Source organism: Cyclospora cayetanensis, unplaced genomic scaffold, assembly GCF_002999335.1.
Source record: "Cyclospora cayetanensis isolate NF1_C8 unplaced genomic scaffold, CcayRef3 CcayRef3_contig_26, whole genome shotgun sequence".
In the NCBI taxonomy this organism is placed as follows: Eukaryota; Apicomplexa; class Conoidasida; order Eucoccidiorida; family Eimeriidae; genus Cyclospora; species Cyclospora cayetanensis.
The window spans coordinates 42,482-57,063 of NW_020312214.1; the positions used below are offsets into that span (position 1 = coordinate 42,482).

General features: G+C 52.5%; 5 protein-coding genes across 5 annotated transcripts; 2 read left to right on the forward strand and 3 right to left on the reverse strand.

Annotated features, from left to right (window-relative positions):
• Positions 1-139: 139 nt before the first annotated feature.
• LOC34618363 lies at positions 140-679 on the forward strand. Its single transcript, XM_026338419.1, has one exon. The coding sequence runs from the start codon at positions 140-142 to the stop codon at positions 677-679; it is 540 nt and encodes a 179-aa protein (XP_026194204.1).
• A 343-nt stretch (positions 680-1,022) lies between these two features.
• LOC34618364 (ribosomal RNA large subunit methyltransferase E) lies at positions 1,023-2,763 on the reverse strand. Its single transcript, XM_026338421.1, has 5 exons — positions 2,518-2,763; positions 1,945-2,175; positions 1,553-1,744; positions 1,331-1,443; positions 1,023-1,143 (listed from the first exon to the last, which is right to left on the reverse strand). Exons 1-5 carry the CDS (start codon positions 2,761-2,763, stop codon positions 1,023-1,025), a joined length of 903 nt encoding a protein of 300 aa, XP_026194206.1.
• Positions 2,764-3,699: 936 nt separating this feature from the next.
• On the reverse strand, positions 3,700-4,655 carry LOC113147546 (60S ribosomal protein L34-B-like). The gene is made up of 3 exons (XM_026338453.1): positions 4,497-4,655; positions 3,982-4,085; positions 3,700-3,823 (listed from the first exon to the last, which is right to left on the reverse strand). The coding sequence occupies exons 1-3, from the start codon at positions 4,653-4,655 to the stop codon at positions 3,700-3,702; spliced, it is 387 nt and encodes a 128-aa protein (XP_026194238.1).
• A 926-nt stretch (positions 4,656-5,581) lies between these two features.
• On the forward strand, positions 5,582-6,439 carry LOC34618365 (vesicle transport protein SFT2B). Its single transcript, XM_026338422.1, has 2 exons — positions 5,582-5,876; positions 6,108-6,439. The coding sequence occupies exons 1-2, from the start codon at positions 5,582-5,584 to the stop codon at positions 6,437-6,439; spliced, it is 627 nt and encodes a 208-aa protein (XP_026194207.1).
• A 963-nt stretch (positions 6,440-7,402) lies between these two features.
• LOC34618366 lies at positions 7,403-13,557 on the reverse strand. The gene is made up of 7 exons (XM_026338423.1): positions 12,757-13,557; positions 12,295-12,618; positions 11,859-12,126; positions 10,109-11,758; positions 9,453-9,749; positions 9,039-9,260; positions 7,403-8,874 (listed from the first exon to the last, which is right to left on the reverse strand). The coding sequence occupies exons 1-7, from the start codon at positions 13,555-13,557 to the stop codon at positions 7,403-7,405; spliced, it is 5,034 nt and encodes a 1,677-aa protein (XP_026194208.1).
• Between the last annotated feature and the right edge of the window lie 1,025 nt (positions 13,558-14,582).

Genomic DNA, 14,582 nt, shown 5'->3' on the forward strand with positions numbered 1-14,582 from the left:
GCGCGCCTCTGCTCTTGAGCTTGTACGGAATTGACTAAACGACTCATTTCCGTTTATGTATCTTGTCTTCAGAGGTGGTAACAGCTGACTTGTTCATCCGCTGCTTGTTGAGCTCTCACTCGCATCCTTGGCGTACGCAATGGCGGAATTAGTACGATGCTTCAGGGAGTCACTGCAGCGGATGGTATGTCGACAGATCTGTGACTCGCCGACATCCAGCAGAGTTCATGCCTCTCAGCCTGACAGCAGTTTACTGTTGCCAAGCTCAGCCGCAAAGGCCGTGGACCAGACTATCACTACTATCGCCAATCAAATCGCAGGAGTTGCCACGGAAAACCCCGCAGCTCTTGCACACCTTGTGGCCTACTTTAGAGTCGTCCAAAGCGTGGACACTCTTTACCAGAAGCACGAAAAGGCGGCTCCTGCAATGGGTGTGCATGACGTACAAAAGGCTGCAAAACTCGTGGGCCTGCGCCTACCCGACAACCCTTGCAGTAAACTGCAAACGGATACCGGTAGGCATGCGCCAGTTAACATGTTTGTATTTTCTTTAGCTGCACTACTTCTGCGTCACACTGTTGTGTTTGTCGTAAAATACTCTCTCGCGTGTCTGCTTCCCAATCGACATTTATTTCGTGTCAAACTTTGCTCAGGCGGGGATCCTTCCGAGCGCTCATGAAGACTGAACGTGCTCTGTAAATTTGGCAAAAGAAGTTAAAGCACAATTTATTACTCAGGAAAAGAGAATTTCTCCTTGCGAAGCCTTCCTGAGCCCCTGAAAGCTTCTAGTGTATGTATACTCGCGTATACATGCTAGCTTGGTAGTACTGCAGCGGCGCCAAGATGTTCTGGACTCAGGACAGTAGCGCATGGAGTCAACCTGTTCTGTGAATCGCACACACAGCGTGTCGCGCGTATTCCTACTGCCGCTGACATTTGCTGGCCATCACTGGCCGTTTATAGTCGGGTCCGTCCAATTGACAAGCAGCGGCATCTGCGGTAATGCACGGGGTGACAAGCGACTAGGCATATCCTTCCCGTGAAGAAAATGATCCTTTGATTTGGACTTCTCCAGACATCTTGTCTCGGCCCTTGAAACCGGTGCAGACAAAATACATTTCCCTGGATTCTTGTCGGCACGCCCTACAGGCCACAAAGTACATTTATGCATGCGTCAGGTACATCAGAGAACACACATTGCAGCTTAACATCCTGTATTTAGGTAGAAGCCGTGTTAAGCAGTGTGGACTAGGGCAAGAAAGCAAATGGGCATCTGAATGGCTTGTGCTGCGCGTACATCGCAATATATCTAAGAGAAAACGACCCTTACCGCGGTTTGGCGGAGGAAACACTATCAAATCTACTACGAAGATATGCCTTGTACTTCCCAGACTCGCTGCCCATGAACATCTTTACGACGAACGTGCCTCCTAGGCATAGCACCTGATGTCCGCAGCCAAGTTGAAAAGCAGATATCCTGCCTGCCATGAGCTGAGCGGTCGAATCTTGACACAATCCTAAAAGCATTACCTCCGGCCAAAAACTGGCGCACCTGTTCCATGAGGTCAGCAGCGTAGAGGCAGAGTTCAATCGAATTAAAATGGTCGTCGTGCCTGATGCCCGTGCATGCGGGGGCCATGTCGCTGAGTACAACATCGGCCTTTTGGTCCCCGAGCTCTTGCAGCACGGCCTGGAGCGTTGTAGATTCGCCGACTCTGCCGTGGATGAATTGGACATTGGGTATCTGCAAAGACAGCCCACAGGATTAATGCGATACTACCAAATATGAGCTCTATAAGGCATCTGTCAGCGTATGCTTTAGTTGTGAACACGATGTTCGATCCTTGCATTCGATGCCACTCACTGTGGCATCCGCAGGACACGCGCACTGCTAGTAAATCCTTTGAGCCTCCGTTCTATTAGTGTGCCTAGAGTCACACTTACTGGGTCCATGTGGGCAATGTCTACGCCGATTACACGGGAAGAAGAGGGTGTTAAGGCGCCGCCGTTCGCCCAATTTGCGCCTTCATGCCCTACGAGACATCGCTTGGCGGCCACTTGGCACCACCCACCAGGATAGCAACCTAGGTCAAGAACAATACGATCCTTCCTTAGAAAAAGATACTCGTCGTCAAGCTGCTCAAGTTTGAAAGCAGAGCGGCTTCGGTAGTCACACTGCAACGCAGCACAACGATTAGGCTGGGGCCCGATGTCGCTAAGGAGTAAACCGGGAGACGCCGCAGGCGTTGCACTCTCGTCCTTGGCTTCAAACAAGATACGGCATCCTCAAACGGACAACGCCTCGATCAAACGTGCACAGGGAGTAGCCAATTTGGCAATTTCATAGAAGAAATGCCTAACATGGATAGATTCCTTGTATGTACGACTCTCACACTACACAGGCGTTAAACTGCAGCTGCACGCTGTTATTGATCCTAGCACCCGGAAGCGCGCACGAGACCTGAATGGACAGCATGCGTCGAGTAGCAACAGATTTGAATGGCGTCCTTTGCGTACCTCTTGCGCGCGCTGCACGTAGGTGTCTGTGATGTGCCGTGTGATCCACTCGGAGCTGTGCCGAGACCGCTGGTTGCGAACTGGCGGGATGGCCTTTGTAAAGGCTCGAACAGACCCTCTCGTGCACCAGCCAATGCCCAGATTCTCGCTAACCGTTGTTCCCAGGATCGTTAGTCCTCCTGGGGCCCCGCGAACGACTAGGGCCCTAGTCGAAGCACGCAGAGGCGTCCCTAGAGCACGCCACATGGTAACCAAGCTGGCTGTGAGTCTTCTTTCCAATCATAGTGACCTGAAGTGCCGGTTTCGCAACGGTCCCCAGAGTGGCGCTAGGATCGGGACTGGACCCCCACGGTGCCTTCCCCAGTGGCTGAGCTACCAACACACCAATAACAATTTCCCTGGAGACCCATAACAAAAACAAAGACGTGACAGGCCTAAATGCGCTAAAATTGGAAGACTTCGCTGAATTTGACGCAACGGAATCAGGCCTTAGCGCAGTGCGGCCCCCTGCTGCGGCCGGGCAACCGATACTCAGCCCCAGCCGTGATTCATGAGCTCCGACAAGAAATAAGTTTAACTGTTGAGATGTGCCTACTTGAATCCAGCCAAAAAAAGGCCCTTATGCTCCTACGCAAATTGTACCAACCCTGCCTACCCGCCGACCTTGCTTTCGAGTGTGGCAAGACGGCAGCAATCAGCTCACTCAGCAAAGGGTATCGGCCGTCAAAGCCTGTTGAAAGGAGCAATGCACGCTGCGCTCCATGCCGATTCAGGGCAAAGGGTGCTGCGAGCCACAATCAATACCACCGTTTCCAGATATCTGGGCCGTACTAATCGCTGGCGCATGACTAGGAACTGACATATGCGTGCTCTGTACGTGCTGCTTTATCGTCCGTCCACTAAAGACGATTCCTTAACTGCTGAAACTACGACACCCGTTAAGCAGTATAACTGGGAGGGTACCGAGAATCGCAGCACTGAAAATGGCATATTCGATGGTGGCGAAGGAAGTAACCGCCACACTCTGTATGTACCCCAATTTCTATGTCTCCTACATCTCTCTATTCCGTTACAAAACAACCGTTTGAAATTGCCTCAGTTTAAATAGCTTTACGCAGTGACTGCTGCAGCATTTCGCAACTGCCACCACGACTGAATAGCCTCGCACTGGAGCTAATGCGATCACTTGGTGCGCTTCTTGTTTTTCTTGTTCTCGCTCTTCACCTCTTCCCTCTTCTGTTTCTCCTTGACTTGTAGGACTTGTTTCACGCACTTCTGCTCTTCAACCAGGAAGGCACGAAGCACCCTGCAGCGACGAAGCAAAAGCAGTAATCCGCAATGCATGGGAGCCGCCAAGGAACACTTTCATATTGTAAAGGCCAAAATATCGACATGAATCATGGGACTCTACTGATCAACAATGGGACAGAATGACGGATGAAAGGAAGCTCAATAAAAGCTCACTTCTCGCGAACGCAAAAGTGGCATCGGGTGCCGCCATATGCACGGTTGACTCTCCTCTCGCGCTTCTTCAACAGCCTTAACTGAGGAGGGCGGCGTGCAGGGATCTGAACAACGCACGATTAGACATCCGAAGAGGCATGTCCGGGAATGACGGGTCCTTCCAGGTGGCAATATATTATAAGCCAAAAAACACTAGTCCTGCCGGGCAAACACTGGGACGACATGAATGGAACCAAGGCCACAGAATTGGCTATATTCAACTACAAAAAACAGGGCAGTCCACAACTGATTCGCCGCCTGGTACTCCTGAGCTCGATTTGCAGAAGCAAACTGGCTGAATGTAGGAATATGTACGTGAGAAAAAGTAATCCATCCCACTTTTTCCCACTTGGTATGGGCTGGAGCGGGCTGAGTCCAGACCACCCGAAGCCCGAAACCTGGGAGAATATGATAAGATCATGTAGTAAAACAGAAGGAAAACACTAACATCAGATTAATCGGGAAGTGTTTCTCACCCCCGGAAGGAGCCTTCCGCATCCCCCACACTTCTGGCGAGAAGCCTGCTTGCGGACGTTGAGGTATACGACCTTCGCACCAGGGGTTTTGACGCGCCTCACACGGTTCGAGGCGGTATTATAATGGTTGTGCCGACGGAAAACTAGACGTGTGGTCATTTTCGTTCACCGGCAGAAGGGCGTGGGGTCTTGGGAGGCGTGGGCAAAACGCGGCCTGCTGCACAATAGTCTGCAGACGCAGGGAGAAAGAGCTTGCTACCCGAAGCCCACGGATTATGAAAATGGTCGATTTTCCACACAAAAACCCGCAAGAGCCAAACACCCAGAAGCCAAAGCTGGCGAATAAGCAAGTTCCTGCAGCGGGTACCCGCCACCCCGAGTACCCCAACGCTGCATGCCAGCCCACAGCCCCCATGGAAGCCCCATGCAGGATTCACTGGGCAATGCCCCAAAGAAAATCCTATCCGTCCCACCATTTGCATACAAATAGAGCAGGGAAAGAGTATTGAGGTGCGAGGCTGCATGATTGTTCTGCACTTGGTGACGGATCGCCAGAGTGGCTGTGGATATTTATTGTGATATTGTAGTACTGGTTCGCCTCATACAAATTCACACGGATCACTGGCTTGTGCCAAGCTGATTCCATTTCATGAGGATCAGCGAATCTGACCTTAGTGCGCTGGAACCCAGTGCGAATGGGCTGTCTCTCCCTTGTGTGCTTCCGGTGCATTTCCCAGCGCATCTTTGCGAATATCTACCCTTGGCAGAGGCTCCTCATGTCTGAGCTCCTGGAGCAGTGCAGCTTTAGCGAGGTGACCAAGACTAGAGTGACGTAGTCACCGGAATAACTGCCCCCGGTGTGGGTGTGTTTACGAATGGTGGACCTTTCCTAGGATATTAATTCATTCTTTCTGGCATACAAGTGCACAACGAAGAGATACTCTTCGTGACCCCTAAACGTGTGCTTCATTGGAAGTATACCTACGTGTTTGAGTTACTGAAGTGGCTTCTATTGCTTTGCCCGCCTACCTCTCCCCCTGTTCGGCCATCGCGTCAGTAATATGCTACGATAAACTCGAGCAAGGATGGCATCATTCCTCCCTATTTCCCGTCCCTTTCTTCCTGACGAGAAGTTACAGCGGCCTGGCTCAGAACAACTTCAACCTTCGGGGGGCCCTATCCGGGAAAACGGCCGAACAAACGCTCGCAGCGCAGGATCATGGTTTTCCTCTGTACCGGCGTTTGCTGATGACATCGACATTGATGACGACGACGACTCGGACACCTGGTGTTGTTGCGAACCGCTTAACAATACTGAGAGGATACTGGGATGGCTTACTTGTTTCCTAGGCGGGCTCGTCCTCTCAGCCGTGTCAATGGGTAAGCAGGTATCTGATTCATGTCGCCCATCGTGGTTTTCTTCTCGCTGAATGTGTTTGTCCATTTGAGGGTATGGCGTATGTTGACGTGCTGCTTGCGACTTCATTTGTAATCGTTAGAGCTGCATACCGTCACTTAAAAGTCAATAATGGTGTCCAATCTTTGCTGTACAGGAGCGGGCAGGTCTTGTTAGAGATGCAGGATAACCTTTCCCAATGGGTTTTGCTGCAGGTTCCTTCAATGACATGCTGTTAGGCAAGAACAACAAGTTTGCGGTCACGTACACAGTTGGAAACGTTATTGGACTGGCTGGGACTACTTTCCTTGTCGGACCCATACAGCAGATTAGGAATATGACAGACAAATCGCGTCTCATAACGAGTTGTACCTTCATCGGCAGCTTAATCGCCACCCTATTGTCCAGCGTTTACATCAAGGTTGGATTCGTCATCGTATTCTTTGTATGCATTCAGTGGCTTGCGTATATGTGGTATTCCTTAAGCTATATTCCATACGGCCAGCGGACAGTCTTGTGGGTCTTCCGCAGATTGACCTTACATTAAAAAGCACAACAAATGCATGGTTTCCAACTCACCAGAATGAAGGATGATATATAAGACGAATTACAGGGTCTAAGGCCAACAGCAGTGCAAAATACATGCCGCGTTTGCAAATGTGTTTTCCTGTTCAGTGGAGAGCACGAAAGGTAGGTTGCAGCGAGCCGAATATGTAGCAGTTGCAAGACCCAAAATATGCTGCATGCGCATAGTGAGTGCAAAGGGTTTTGCATTAAGCATGAGCACATGTAATTTTTTTCACAATCCTCATGCCCCTAGCGCCCCGTTGGGGCCTTTTAGAGGCGGCACTGCCGTCAGGCCCACCGGCGTGCCCCCCTCTCCCCCCGGCCACCCCCCCGAAGTTGTTTCTTCGTTTGTGCATACAATGTATCTGAGCAGCTTTGCTTCAACGCCATAGCGTTTATTAAGGCAAAACAATAAATTAAAAGTCTGTCGAATTCACCCCCACCGAGATGCAGCGTATCCTAGTGTGAGTTTTAATCGCCGCGAAGTTTGGCAAAACTGGTAGACGCCAGTAGCTTGGAATGAAAGCGCATGCTCAAGCGTCTGCCTTGCTCAGGGCCCCAATGTTATACTGAAACTGAGTAGACACCATAGAAATGTGCAAGGAGTGCTTGCACATATGTATATGTTTCTTAGAGGCCTCTTCGCCGAATTAGTCGCCAATGGACGCACTTGCCAACTCTATGTACAATTGTAATCCTCTTGAATAAAGATATTCCAGATTTTTTTAGTGCCGCCAGTCGTAGTGACAGATCAAAAGTCTCGATTTTGGAACCTGCGAGTTTTGGTACTGGACCGATCTGCTGCACTGCTGACAGCCTGACCGCTACAATGGCATTTAAATATGGCCTGGCATGCATAAGAACCTCTACCGTGGCCAGAATTCGTGGGCAGCTTGGCTGCTGCACACCAGTGGACGTGCGTGGTGAACTTCCATTGGGGCCATCAAACACTAGTTGCCCTCGACAAGGGCTGCTGAACCGGAGGTTTCCCAACAGGAGCACCTGCAGCGTGAAGTGGCCGGGAGGTCATCGCTAAGCTTGGTTGCTGCTGCTGCGTGGGAGCGCCAAGTGAGCCTACGAAGACGTTGGATCTAAAACACGCTATGCGTTTGCTCAGAGGCTCGTTGTCATCTAAGCCGGCTTCCCAAGGCGCTGAAGGAGGTTCCCGGCCAGGCCCCTCAGCGTCGTCTAAATCTTCATCATCGGCCAGACCATCTCCATCGGGCATATCTCCATCGTCTGCTCCTGCCTCGCCTCTTTCCACTCTACGTTTCCACATCACTGCTGCGCCGTACGCGGCCTCAAGACCCCCAAATTTCCTCGTGCTAAAAACCTTCGTAGCCTCGCGCCCTTTTACAGCCACCTCCCAGCAAGCTCCCTTCACATTGTAGGTGACGCCCCCTACAGTGGGAAACTCTCTAGCCAAAGAGGCTAATGTGCGCTTGCCTGCTTTTTGAGCGCAAAGGAGTCGGTTGCTGCGCTTTGTACATCCTGCATGGCCATCGTCGTCCAGAGTTTCGGCAGGACCAAACGGAGTACTTGGCGGCACGTTTCCTTCTTCAGGCAACTCCAAAGTCCCTAACCCTCCACGAGAGGACTGAGGGCCTTGTATAGGTAATAGGCGTTCGCCTACATGTGCCAAAGACGTAGGTGATGCTGCCTGTTGATGCTGCCCTTCCGGGGGGCGCAGCGGAATCAACGGAGCCCTTGGAACATCCCTGGAATTCCCATGCACCAGATCACTCAGAGAAGGAACTCTGGCAGGCGCTGCAGTAGCACTCTCCAGCAATGAATTCACCAATGCCATTGCCGATGTTGAGCCGTCAACTAGCCCCAAATACGCAGATCCTGTGGAGGTGCGGGGACCCAGAGCAGAAGATGCTCCAATTTGGGGCTGTGTTGTTGCGCAAGATTGTTGCAGTAACTGCTGCTGCAATTGTTGAAGTTGCTGGAGTTGCTCTTCTAGCTGTTGCTGCAGCCGATGCTGTAGCAAGTTCTGTTGCTTAGAGGAAGTCCCGCTGGCGTGCACAGACAGCATAGACGCTTGTGAAGCACCTGCCAAGTGTTTTTCCACTGTAGAGTTTCGTACAGCAGCTCCTGCAGTGGTAACTGATGAAGGAACCCCAGCACCTGTTGGCCGCTGCGAGGCGCCTCGTGGAGAGTTCCTCGCAGTTTGAGTCCCAGCAGCTAACCCTTTTGTCTGCTGAGGACTCAGGCTACGAAGGTTATTCGAGCCCGCTACCGATGCAGCGCCATTGTACTCCCTCTGAATCGCCGGCCCCTCGGTTGCTGCAGCAAGAGCGTCAAGCTTTGTGTTGACTGTTTGGTGCTGAAGGATGGCCGTTGGCGTTTGGATGCTTCTACCGCCAAAAGCCTCTGCAATTGCAGTTGCTGGGTCTCTCATAAAGAGCAAATCTGAGTAAATCAAATCACAGAACAGCTTTACTATAGATGGGAAGAACATGACGTTTGTGTACTGAAGCGATGTGCGCGAAACAGAAGCAGCATGGCCATTACATCCGTTAACAGTGGGAAATACGCAGAACCCAGCAACTTGAGCTGTAGTGTATAATCGGTACCCGGCAGCCTCGTCGGCGATGGTGGCACCTCTCGGCTGGCTGGAGGTGAAGGTGGTGCTGGCTGCACAGGCTGTGCTGCTGTACGATGGGTCTCTGCTGGCACAGGGTTCACTGTCTTTGAAGTTGACATTCCCATTAACGTCTGCCGCGCTTGAACAGCCAGGCGTCGAGCCTTCTCGAAACCATGTTGCTTGATGTTAAAGCAACTCTGCCGGGGCTGGCCTGAGGAAGAAAGCATGAACCTATGAATCCGACCAGACCTTACTCCTGTCTTGCGGAGCTCACAACGGCGCGTGTCATACGGCGGTGCTGAGAGAGCCTGCACGCGGTAGTGTATACCACTACTGGACAAACGTCTCTGGTACACGCCAGTTTTGACACATAAGTGAAGTTAGAAGCCCAACCGAGACTCACCATTGGCATCATTCCACTGGGCGACCCAGCATGTATGCTTCTTTCCAATGAAAACGCCCTTGATCTTGGGCAGCTCTGCAGCGCGGACGGCGTACTGCTGCCGCATTGGGCAATCGCTTGGGCTGCTATTTCCCGTCTTTCCATTGGCAGTTGCACCGAAAGCATCAGATCCCCACGCGTTGCGCCGTGCACCGATCGACGAACTCGTGGGCGACTGGCCCCGCCGTGATGAGCCGGCGGGTGTTGCCATGCCTGGAGGAACGGAGGCTCCCCCACCACCAAGTGCCTGAGACTCCACTGCAATAATACCACACACGTACACACACACACACATACAAGCACCCCAATTCTTCCTAGTGCAAATGCAGCTTGAAACATCGGGCATGTCAACGCTTTTTGAAGCACTTGTCTGTGAAATGTACTCCAATGGCCCGAAACGTTTCCTCAGGCCACAGCATCTCCAATGTTTGACTATTCCTCCTTTATTTGCCCCTCTACGCCTCTCAGCCATGAGATGCCCGTTTGTTCCTCCCACCGGCTGGCCATTCCGACACCCCGCCGCCTATCCCCCTAGAAGCTAGCAGAGACGTTTCACGTTTGTTCCATGATGCATGCACCCGCCCGACTTTGCATAAGGACCAGCCAAGCAAGCGTACCGTCGCTATCGGGGTATGAGACCATCTCTTCGCGCTCATTCAGACGCACGCCCGCAGCGGCCCCAGGTCTGGATGCAGCTTTGCCCAAAGTTGCGGCTGGGGACAGCTGCTGGAAGGTAGCCTGTTGCAAGGAACCATTCAATTCACCCCCTGAACAGTGGGACTGCGGCCGGGCTGACAGCACAGTTGAGCCACAGGCGTTGACAGAACCTGTGAGACCCCCATTCCCCGCAGTAAGTTGTCCGTCAGCAGGGTCTCGACCTCCCCGCAGTGCTTGCCGGGGAGGACACAGAGAGTTCCCCGAATCGCTGCTAGACGGTATGGCACCGCTGCTAAGTTCCCACAGCTGCCGTGGAACTGCTCCCCTTTCTGCTCCGTTCCACGATTTGCCAACAGCACCTCCTTCAGGGTGCTCGATTAAGCGTTGCACACGTGCCACGCTTGATTTCAGGCTCCGCCGGCGCCGACAAGCAAGCCGTATGCAGTCAAGATCACTGAGAACTTCCATGAGCTGATCGCGCGACCATTCTCTCGCATCAAACGGGGACAAAGACTGGAGAACGACGCGATAACTTCGTAGTTCTGAGCAATCCAAGGAAGTAGCCGAAATCGCTGTTTTAAAATGGAATCCAAAATTGTCGTCTCGCGCAGCCCAAGATGGCGCCAACGAACGCAATATCCGTAATATCCGCAGCACCGCAGATTTCTGCGCAACCAACTCAGTCCCCGAGGCGCAGAGAAGAACAGTAGGATCAAGCAAGGGCAGTGGGGGCGCCCACGCAGCGCCAGAGCGTCCAGAACTTAAACCTGCAGTAGTCAAAGCGGATGAAACGGCACTAAGAGACCCCTCCCCATGTACAAGTGGGAGACCCTCTTTGCGCCCCCCGCCAGGACTCTGAGGGGGCAAGACTGGACCCCCGTCCTCCCCACGGGGCACCCGATCAGAGTCAAGAGCTCCCTTTGGGGCCGCTAAACATGCAAGTGCACCTGGATCCTCCGTCCAAAGAAATGCGTTGCGTGTCAAAAATCTGTCCGGGTCCTGCCGCAGCATCAGAAGCTCTTGGACGAGCAAATGACGAGCCGAAGATGGCATTGTCGTTGGCATGCGGTAAGAGCCTACACACTCTCTGAAGATGTGAGAATATGGAAGGAGCTCCGCAAAGCGATCCGCGCACATCATCACAACACTATGGTGCCTGAATAGTAGGTGTAGAACGTCCCCCGTTTCAAAGCTGCGGCTAGGAGAAAGCCCATCTTCCTTTTTCATAGTGTGGCGAGGACCTTCCAGAGTTCCTGGTCCAGGTGGGGCACTGGCCAAAGGTCCACCAGCTGAATCCGCGTCAATTACAATGCCTGATGGGTTAGGTGAGAGTCTAGGGTCCCGTTCTTCCCTGCCGATAGAAACAATGCCAATAGCCTTGCCTCCCGCCGAAGCAGAGCCATCAGGTGAAGCGCGTATACCCTCTTGGGCAGGATCTGGCTCCCCAACAGTAGAAACTGGCGAGCGGCATGATCGATATACTGCTGGGGAAAATGAACGTGGAGAGCTTCTATCCTTTCCACATTGTAGTGGAGCCGTTTCTGAGCAGCACAAAGCGCCTACGTGAGGGTCCCTTTTAATTTGCTCAAGATCTGTGCCGCCGCAGGGGCCTGAACATCCCCCAAGATACCATAGAGCAATAAGGGGCAATCTGCAGCCGCTAACATTAGGGCAATCACAGGCACAGACGCGGCCAAGGGTTCCAAATACCTGATGTCGTCGCAGGCTGGATCAGCTCTCCTGTGCTATCTCTTCCAGTTTCCATCTTCCCGGCCGATTTCGCATTCTTCGTCATGACAGACAACGATGCATTGTTGGCCTGCTTGCTGTTCAACAACGGCGAGGCCCCGACGCAGCAACCACAGGACTCAGGGCTAGAAGCCGCTGCACAGCAGCAGGTCGCAGAATGAAGGTCCTCAAGCAGCGCAAGTAGCGTCATCTGTACTTCCGCGAACACGCCCCCCGCGTCCAACGGCGGCTGCAGCATCGCAACTCCCAAACACAAGCTTCAGGATCTTACACAAGGCACCTCTAGGAAGGCGACAGCACATACAGAAGTAATCAGCAACAAGAAATTGAACACGAGCTCTCCAGGGGCAAACCTCCCTTAGCCCGTAGAAGCCTCTGAGACCCAAAAGTTGCGTACCCGCAAAGCGCTGTGACTTGCCGCATGACCATTCGCGTGCTTTTCTAAAAAGGAGACGCAGCTGCGCGTAGGTTCGATGACATCCTCAAGCAGCTCAAACGAGTTAGTGGAGGCGTGAGGCAGGGCGAAGGTCGCTCCACAAACGAACGATCCAGCACTTTCCGTGGTGTCCTTGTTGGCGTCCGAAATCTCAAGCGGAAGAACAACATCTGTAAGGTGGAGGCTGCTGTCACAGCTTCCTTCCGCGCAGTTCGATGGGCTCGCTGGGGAGCCCAGTAGGCAAGGGTCACAAGCAGGAAGATATCGCACCTCTCCAACTCCGCCCTGAACATGTTCCAAAAAAAACACAGAAGTTGTGGGTACACTGCACTCTGCCAGTAGCTGGTAGAAGCCATAAAGGGCCACATAGGAACTACACGGAAGACAGCGAAACCTTTGCAATATACATCAACAGCATAGTACCTCTTCAAGCTTTGTCAGCTCCAAGGACAATGCCTGGCGCAGAGACCTGCCCGCTTCGTAGCTATCATCCTGCTCGCTGGTGCTTCGCGAATCCTTTGTTACGTCATTGTTGCCTAACTGTGTGCGGATAGGTGAGGCATAATCTGGAGGGGTATTCACGAACAAGGGAGCCGCATTATGTGAGCCATCAATTTCTCTTATGTCATGGGGAAGTCCCCCACATGTAGATTCCAAGCGCAGGCCAGCCGTTAGTCTGCGAGTGACCTGGCGCCCCTTTTTGCAAGCTGCTGATCTTCGAGTGATCTGTGGGTCCTTCGTTTCTCCCTGAAAGGCGATTACCTCATGACTCAGCTCGGCCAGTCTTGCGCTGAGCTCTGGAGGAAGAACGCATTCATCTTCCGTCCAACGACTACCCCCTCTAGCCCAAGAAGGGGCGGCTGCCAGCAGAGCCTCCGAGCCTGACTCTCTTGATGAGACATTCGACCTGCTCCCATTGTCGTCTGTACTGTCGTTGGAAACGGAACTCCTCAACAAATCCTCTGGAAGTTGCGATGACAGCTCCCTTCGCACAGCTACTTCGGAGGCCAATCGTGCCTTGCAGGGGCCTAAAAAGGGAGACGCCGCTCCTTTAACATCCGTTGCAGATGAAGGAAGCTCCGCTACATGAGTGTTAAAGCCAAATATGCAAGAGCGCATTAGTGGGCTCACCTCCACCAAGTCCGGCGCGGGAAGACCATCCCGTGAGCTGCTGCATTTCGGCTCAACGCCGGCCGCAGGTGCGGCACGGTAAGATTCGTGCATGGGATCCAAACCCTTCTTTCAGCTTTGTGGCCTACTTTGAGTGTATACTGTGGCGAAGGCACAATGGATGACGCCAGAGTTGATAGTGGGCGGTGGTGTAGGTTGTATGTGAAGACGAAGCGTAAGGCTACCACGACGCAAAAACCAAAGATGCCCATCAATATGGCAATATATCAATTGATCTACAGATGCAAAAACCACTCCTCAAATGGAGCGAAAAAAGCATCAATGGCAAGGCGGTGCTCCCCATCAACGACAATAGCACTTGCACGCCTATTGGCGCTCAATATCTGTATTCACAAGCTAAATTCCCAGGATATATTCTGTGGCTCAAGCAACACCTGCGACCCACACCCCATAGCTTGTCAAGGAAGTGCTCTGCAGTGTTGTTCAAACAGGCAACGACTAGCGCTTAATAGGCTGGATGTTCTCTTTACTTTTGTCAGCTCAGGCCCTGACACAGTAAAAGCACTTTCAGCTGCCCCGTGTCACCATTTGAGTTATACTGCGGGCAGCTGATGCATCCCTCCACCGTCCGAGTACAACAAGGAGAGGTATTGCCAAACAGAATGTCCTCCTAAATTCCGCAGAATCTGAAGAACAGCAGTCACCACGGGTCCAGGAGGAATCAGAAGGCAGACTGATAGAAACGGAGACACTTGTTTAAAGAGCCAAAAACACGGAGTACAATACACATGCGCACTGTGATGCGCATGCAGGCTGATGATCATGCTTATCCCTGAAGAGTAGATGGTGGGGATGGAAAAGACCAAACACCGAGGAATGGAGCTCCGATACACGAAATGCGGAAGCCAGATGAATTGTGCAGCTGTAGAGGTCCAAAATAGCCCAGAAGACCCCTCACATCGAGCTCGTTGACCCTGTGAGGGGAGGGCAGCCACGAGTTGAGAAAGGAAGCCGAGAACGCCAAAAGGAATCCCACATGAAAAGCTCAGCAATTTGCTCTCATATCATCTCAATGTGACCCGCTAGCGGGTGACGCAGCCTGTGGCTCAAAGGAACTC

Excerpts from the sequence above, each read along its gene's own strand:
- LOC34618363 (XM_026338419.1), top strand. The coding sequence starts at position 140 with ATGGCGGAATTAGTACGATGCTTCAGGGAGTCACTGCAGCGGATGGTA.
- LOC113147546 (XM_026338453.1), bottom strand. The coding sequence starts at position 4,655 with ATGACCACACGTCTAGTTTTCCGTCGGCACAACCATTATAATACCGCC. Across the intron at positions 4,086-4,496 it reads GCGGAAGGCTCCTTCCGGGG|ATCCCTGCACGCCGCCCTCC; the intron begins GTGAGAAACACT and ends TGCGTTGTTCAG. Across the intron at positions 3,824-3,981 it reads CACTTTTGCGTTCGCGAGAA|GGTGCTTCGTGCCTTCCTGG; the intron begins GTGAGCTTTTAT and ends TCGTCGCTGCAG.
- LOC34618366 (XM_026338423.1), bottom strand. The coding sequence starts at position 13,557 with ATGCACGAATCTTACCGTGCCGCACCTGCGGCCGGCGTTGAGCCGAAA. Across the intron at positions 12,619-12,756 it reads AGCTGACAAAGCTTGAAGAG|GGCGGAGTTGGAGAGGTGCG; the intron begins GTACTATGCTGT and ends GAACATGTTCAG. Across the intron at positions 9,261-9,452 it reads CCAGTGGAATGATGCCAATG|GCCAGCCCCGGCAGAGTTGC; the intron begins GTGAGTCTCGGT and ends TTTCTTCCTCAG.
- LOC34618365 (XM_026338422.1), top strand. The coding sequence starts at position 5,582 with ATGGCATCATTCCTCCCTATTTCCCGTCCCTTTCTTCCTGACGAGAAG. Across the intron at positions 5,877-6,107 it reads CCTCTCAGCCGTGTCAATGG|GTTCCTTCAATGACATGCTG; the intron begins GTAAGCAGGTAT and ends GTTTTGCTGCAG.
- LOC34618364 (XM_026338421.1), bottom strand. The coding sequence starts at position 2,763 with ATGTGGCGTGCTCTAGGGACGCCTCTGCGTGCTTCGACTAGGGCCCTA. Across the intron at positions 1,745-1,944 it reads ACATTGCCCACATGGACCCA|ATACCCAATGTCCAATTCAT; the intron begins GTAAGTGTGACT and ends CTGTCTTTGCAG. Across the intron at positions 1,444-1,552 it reads CTGCTGACCTCATGGAACAG|GTGCTATGCCTAGGAGGCAC; the intron begins GTGCGCCAGTTT and ends TGCGGACATCAG.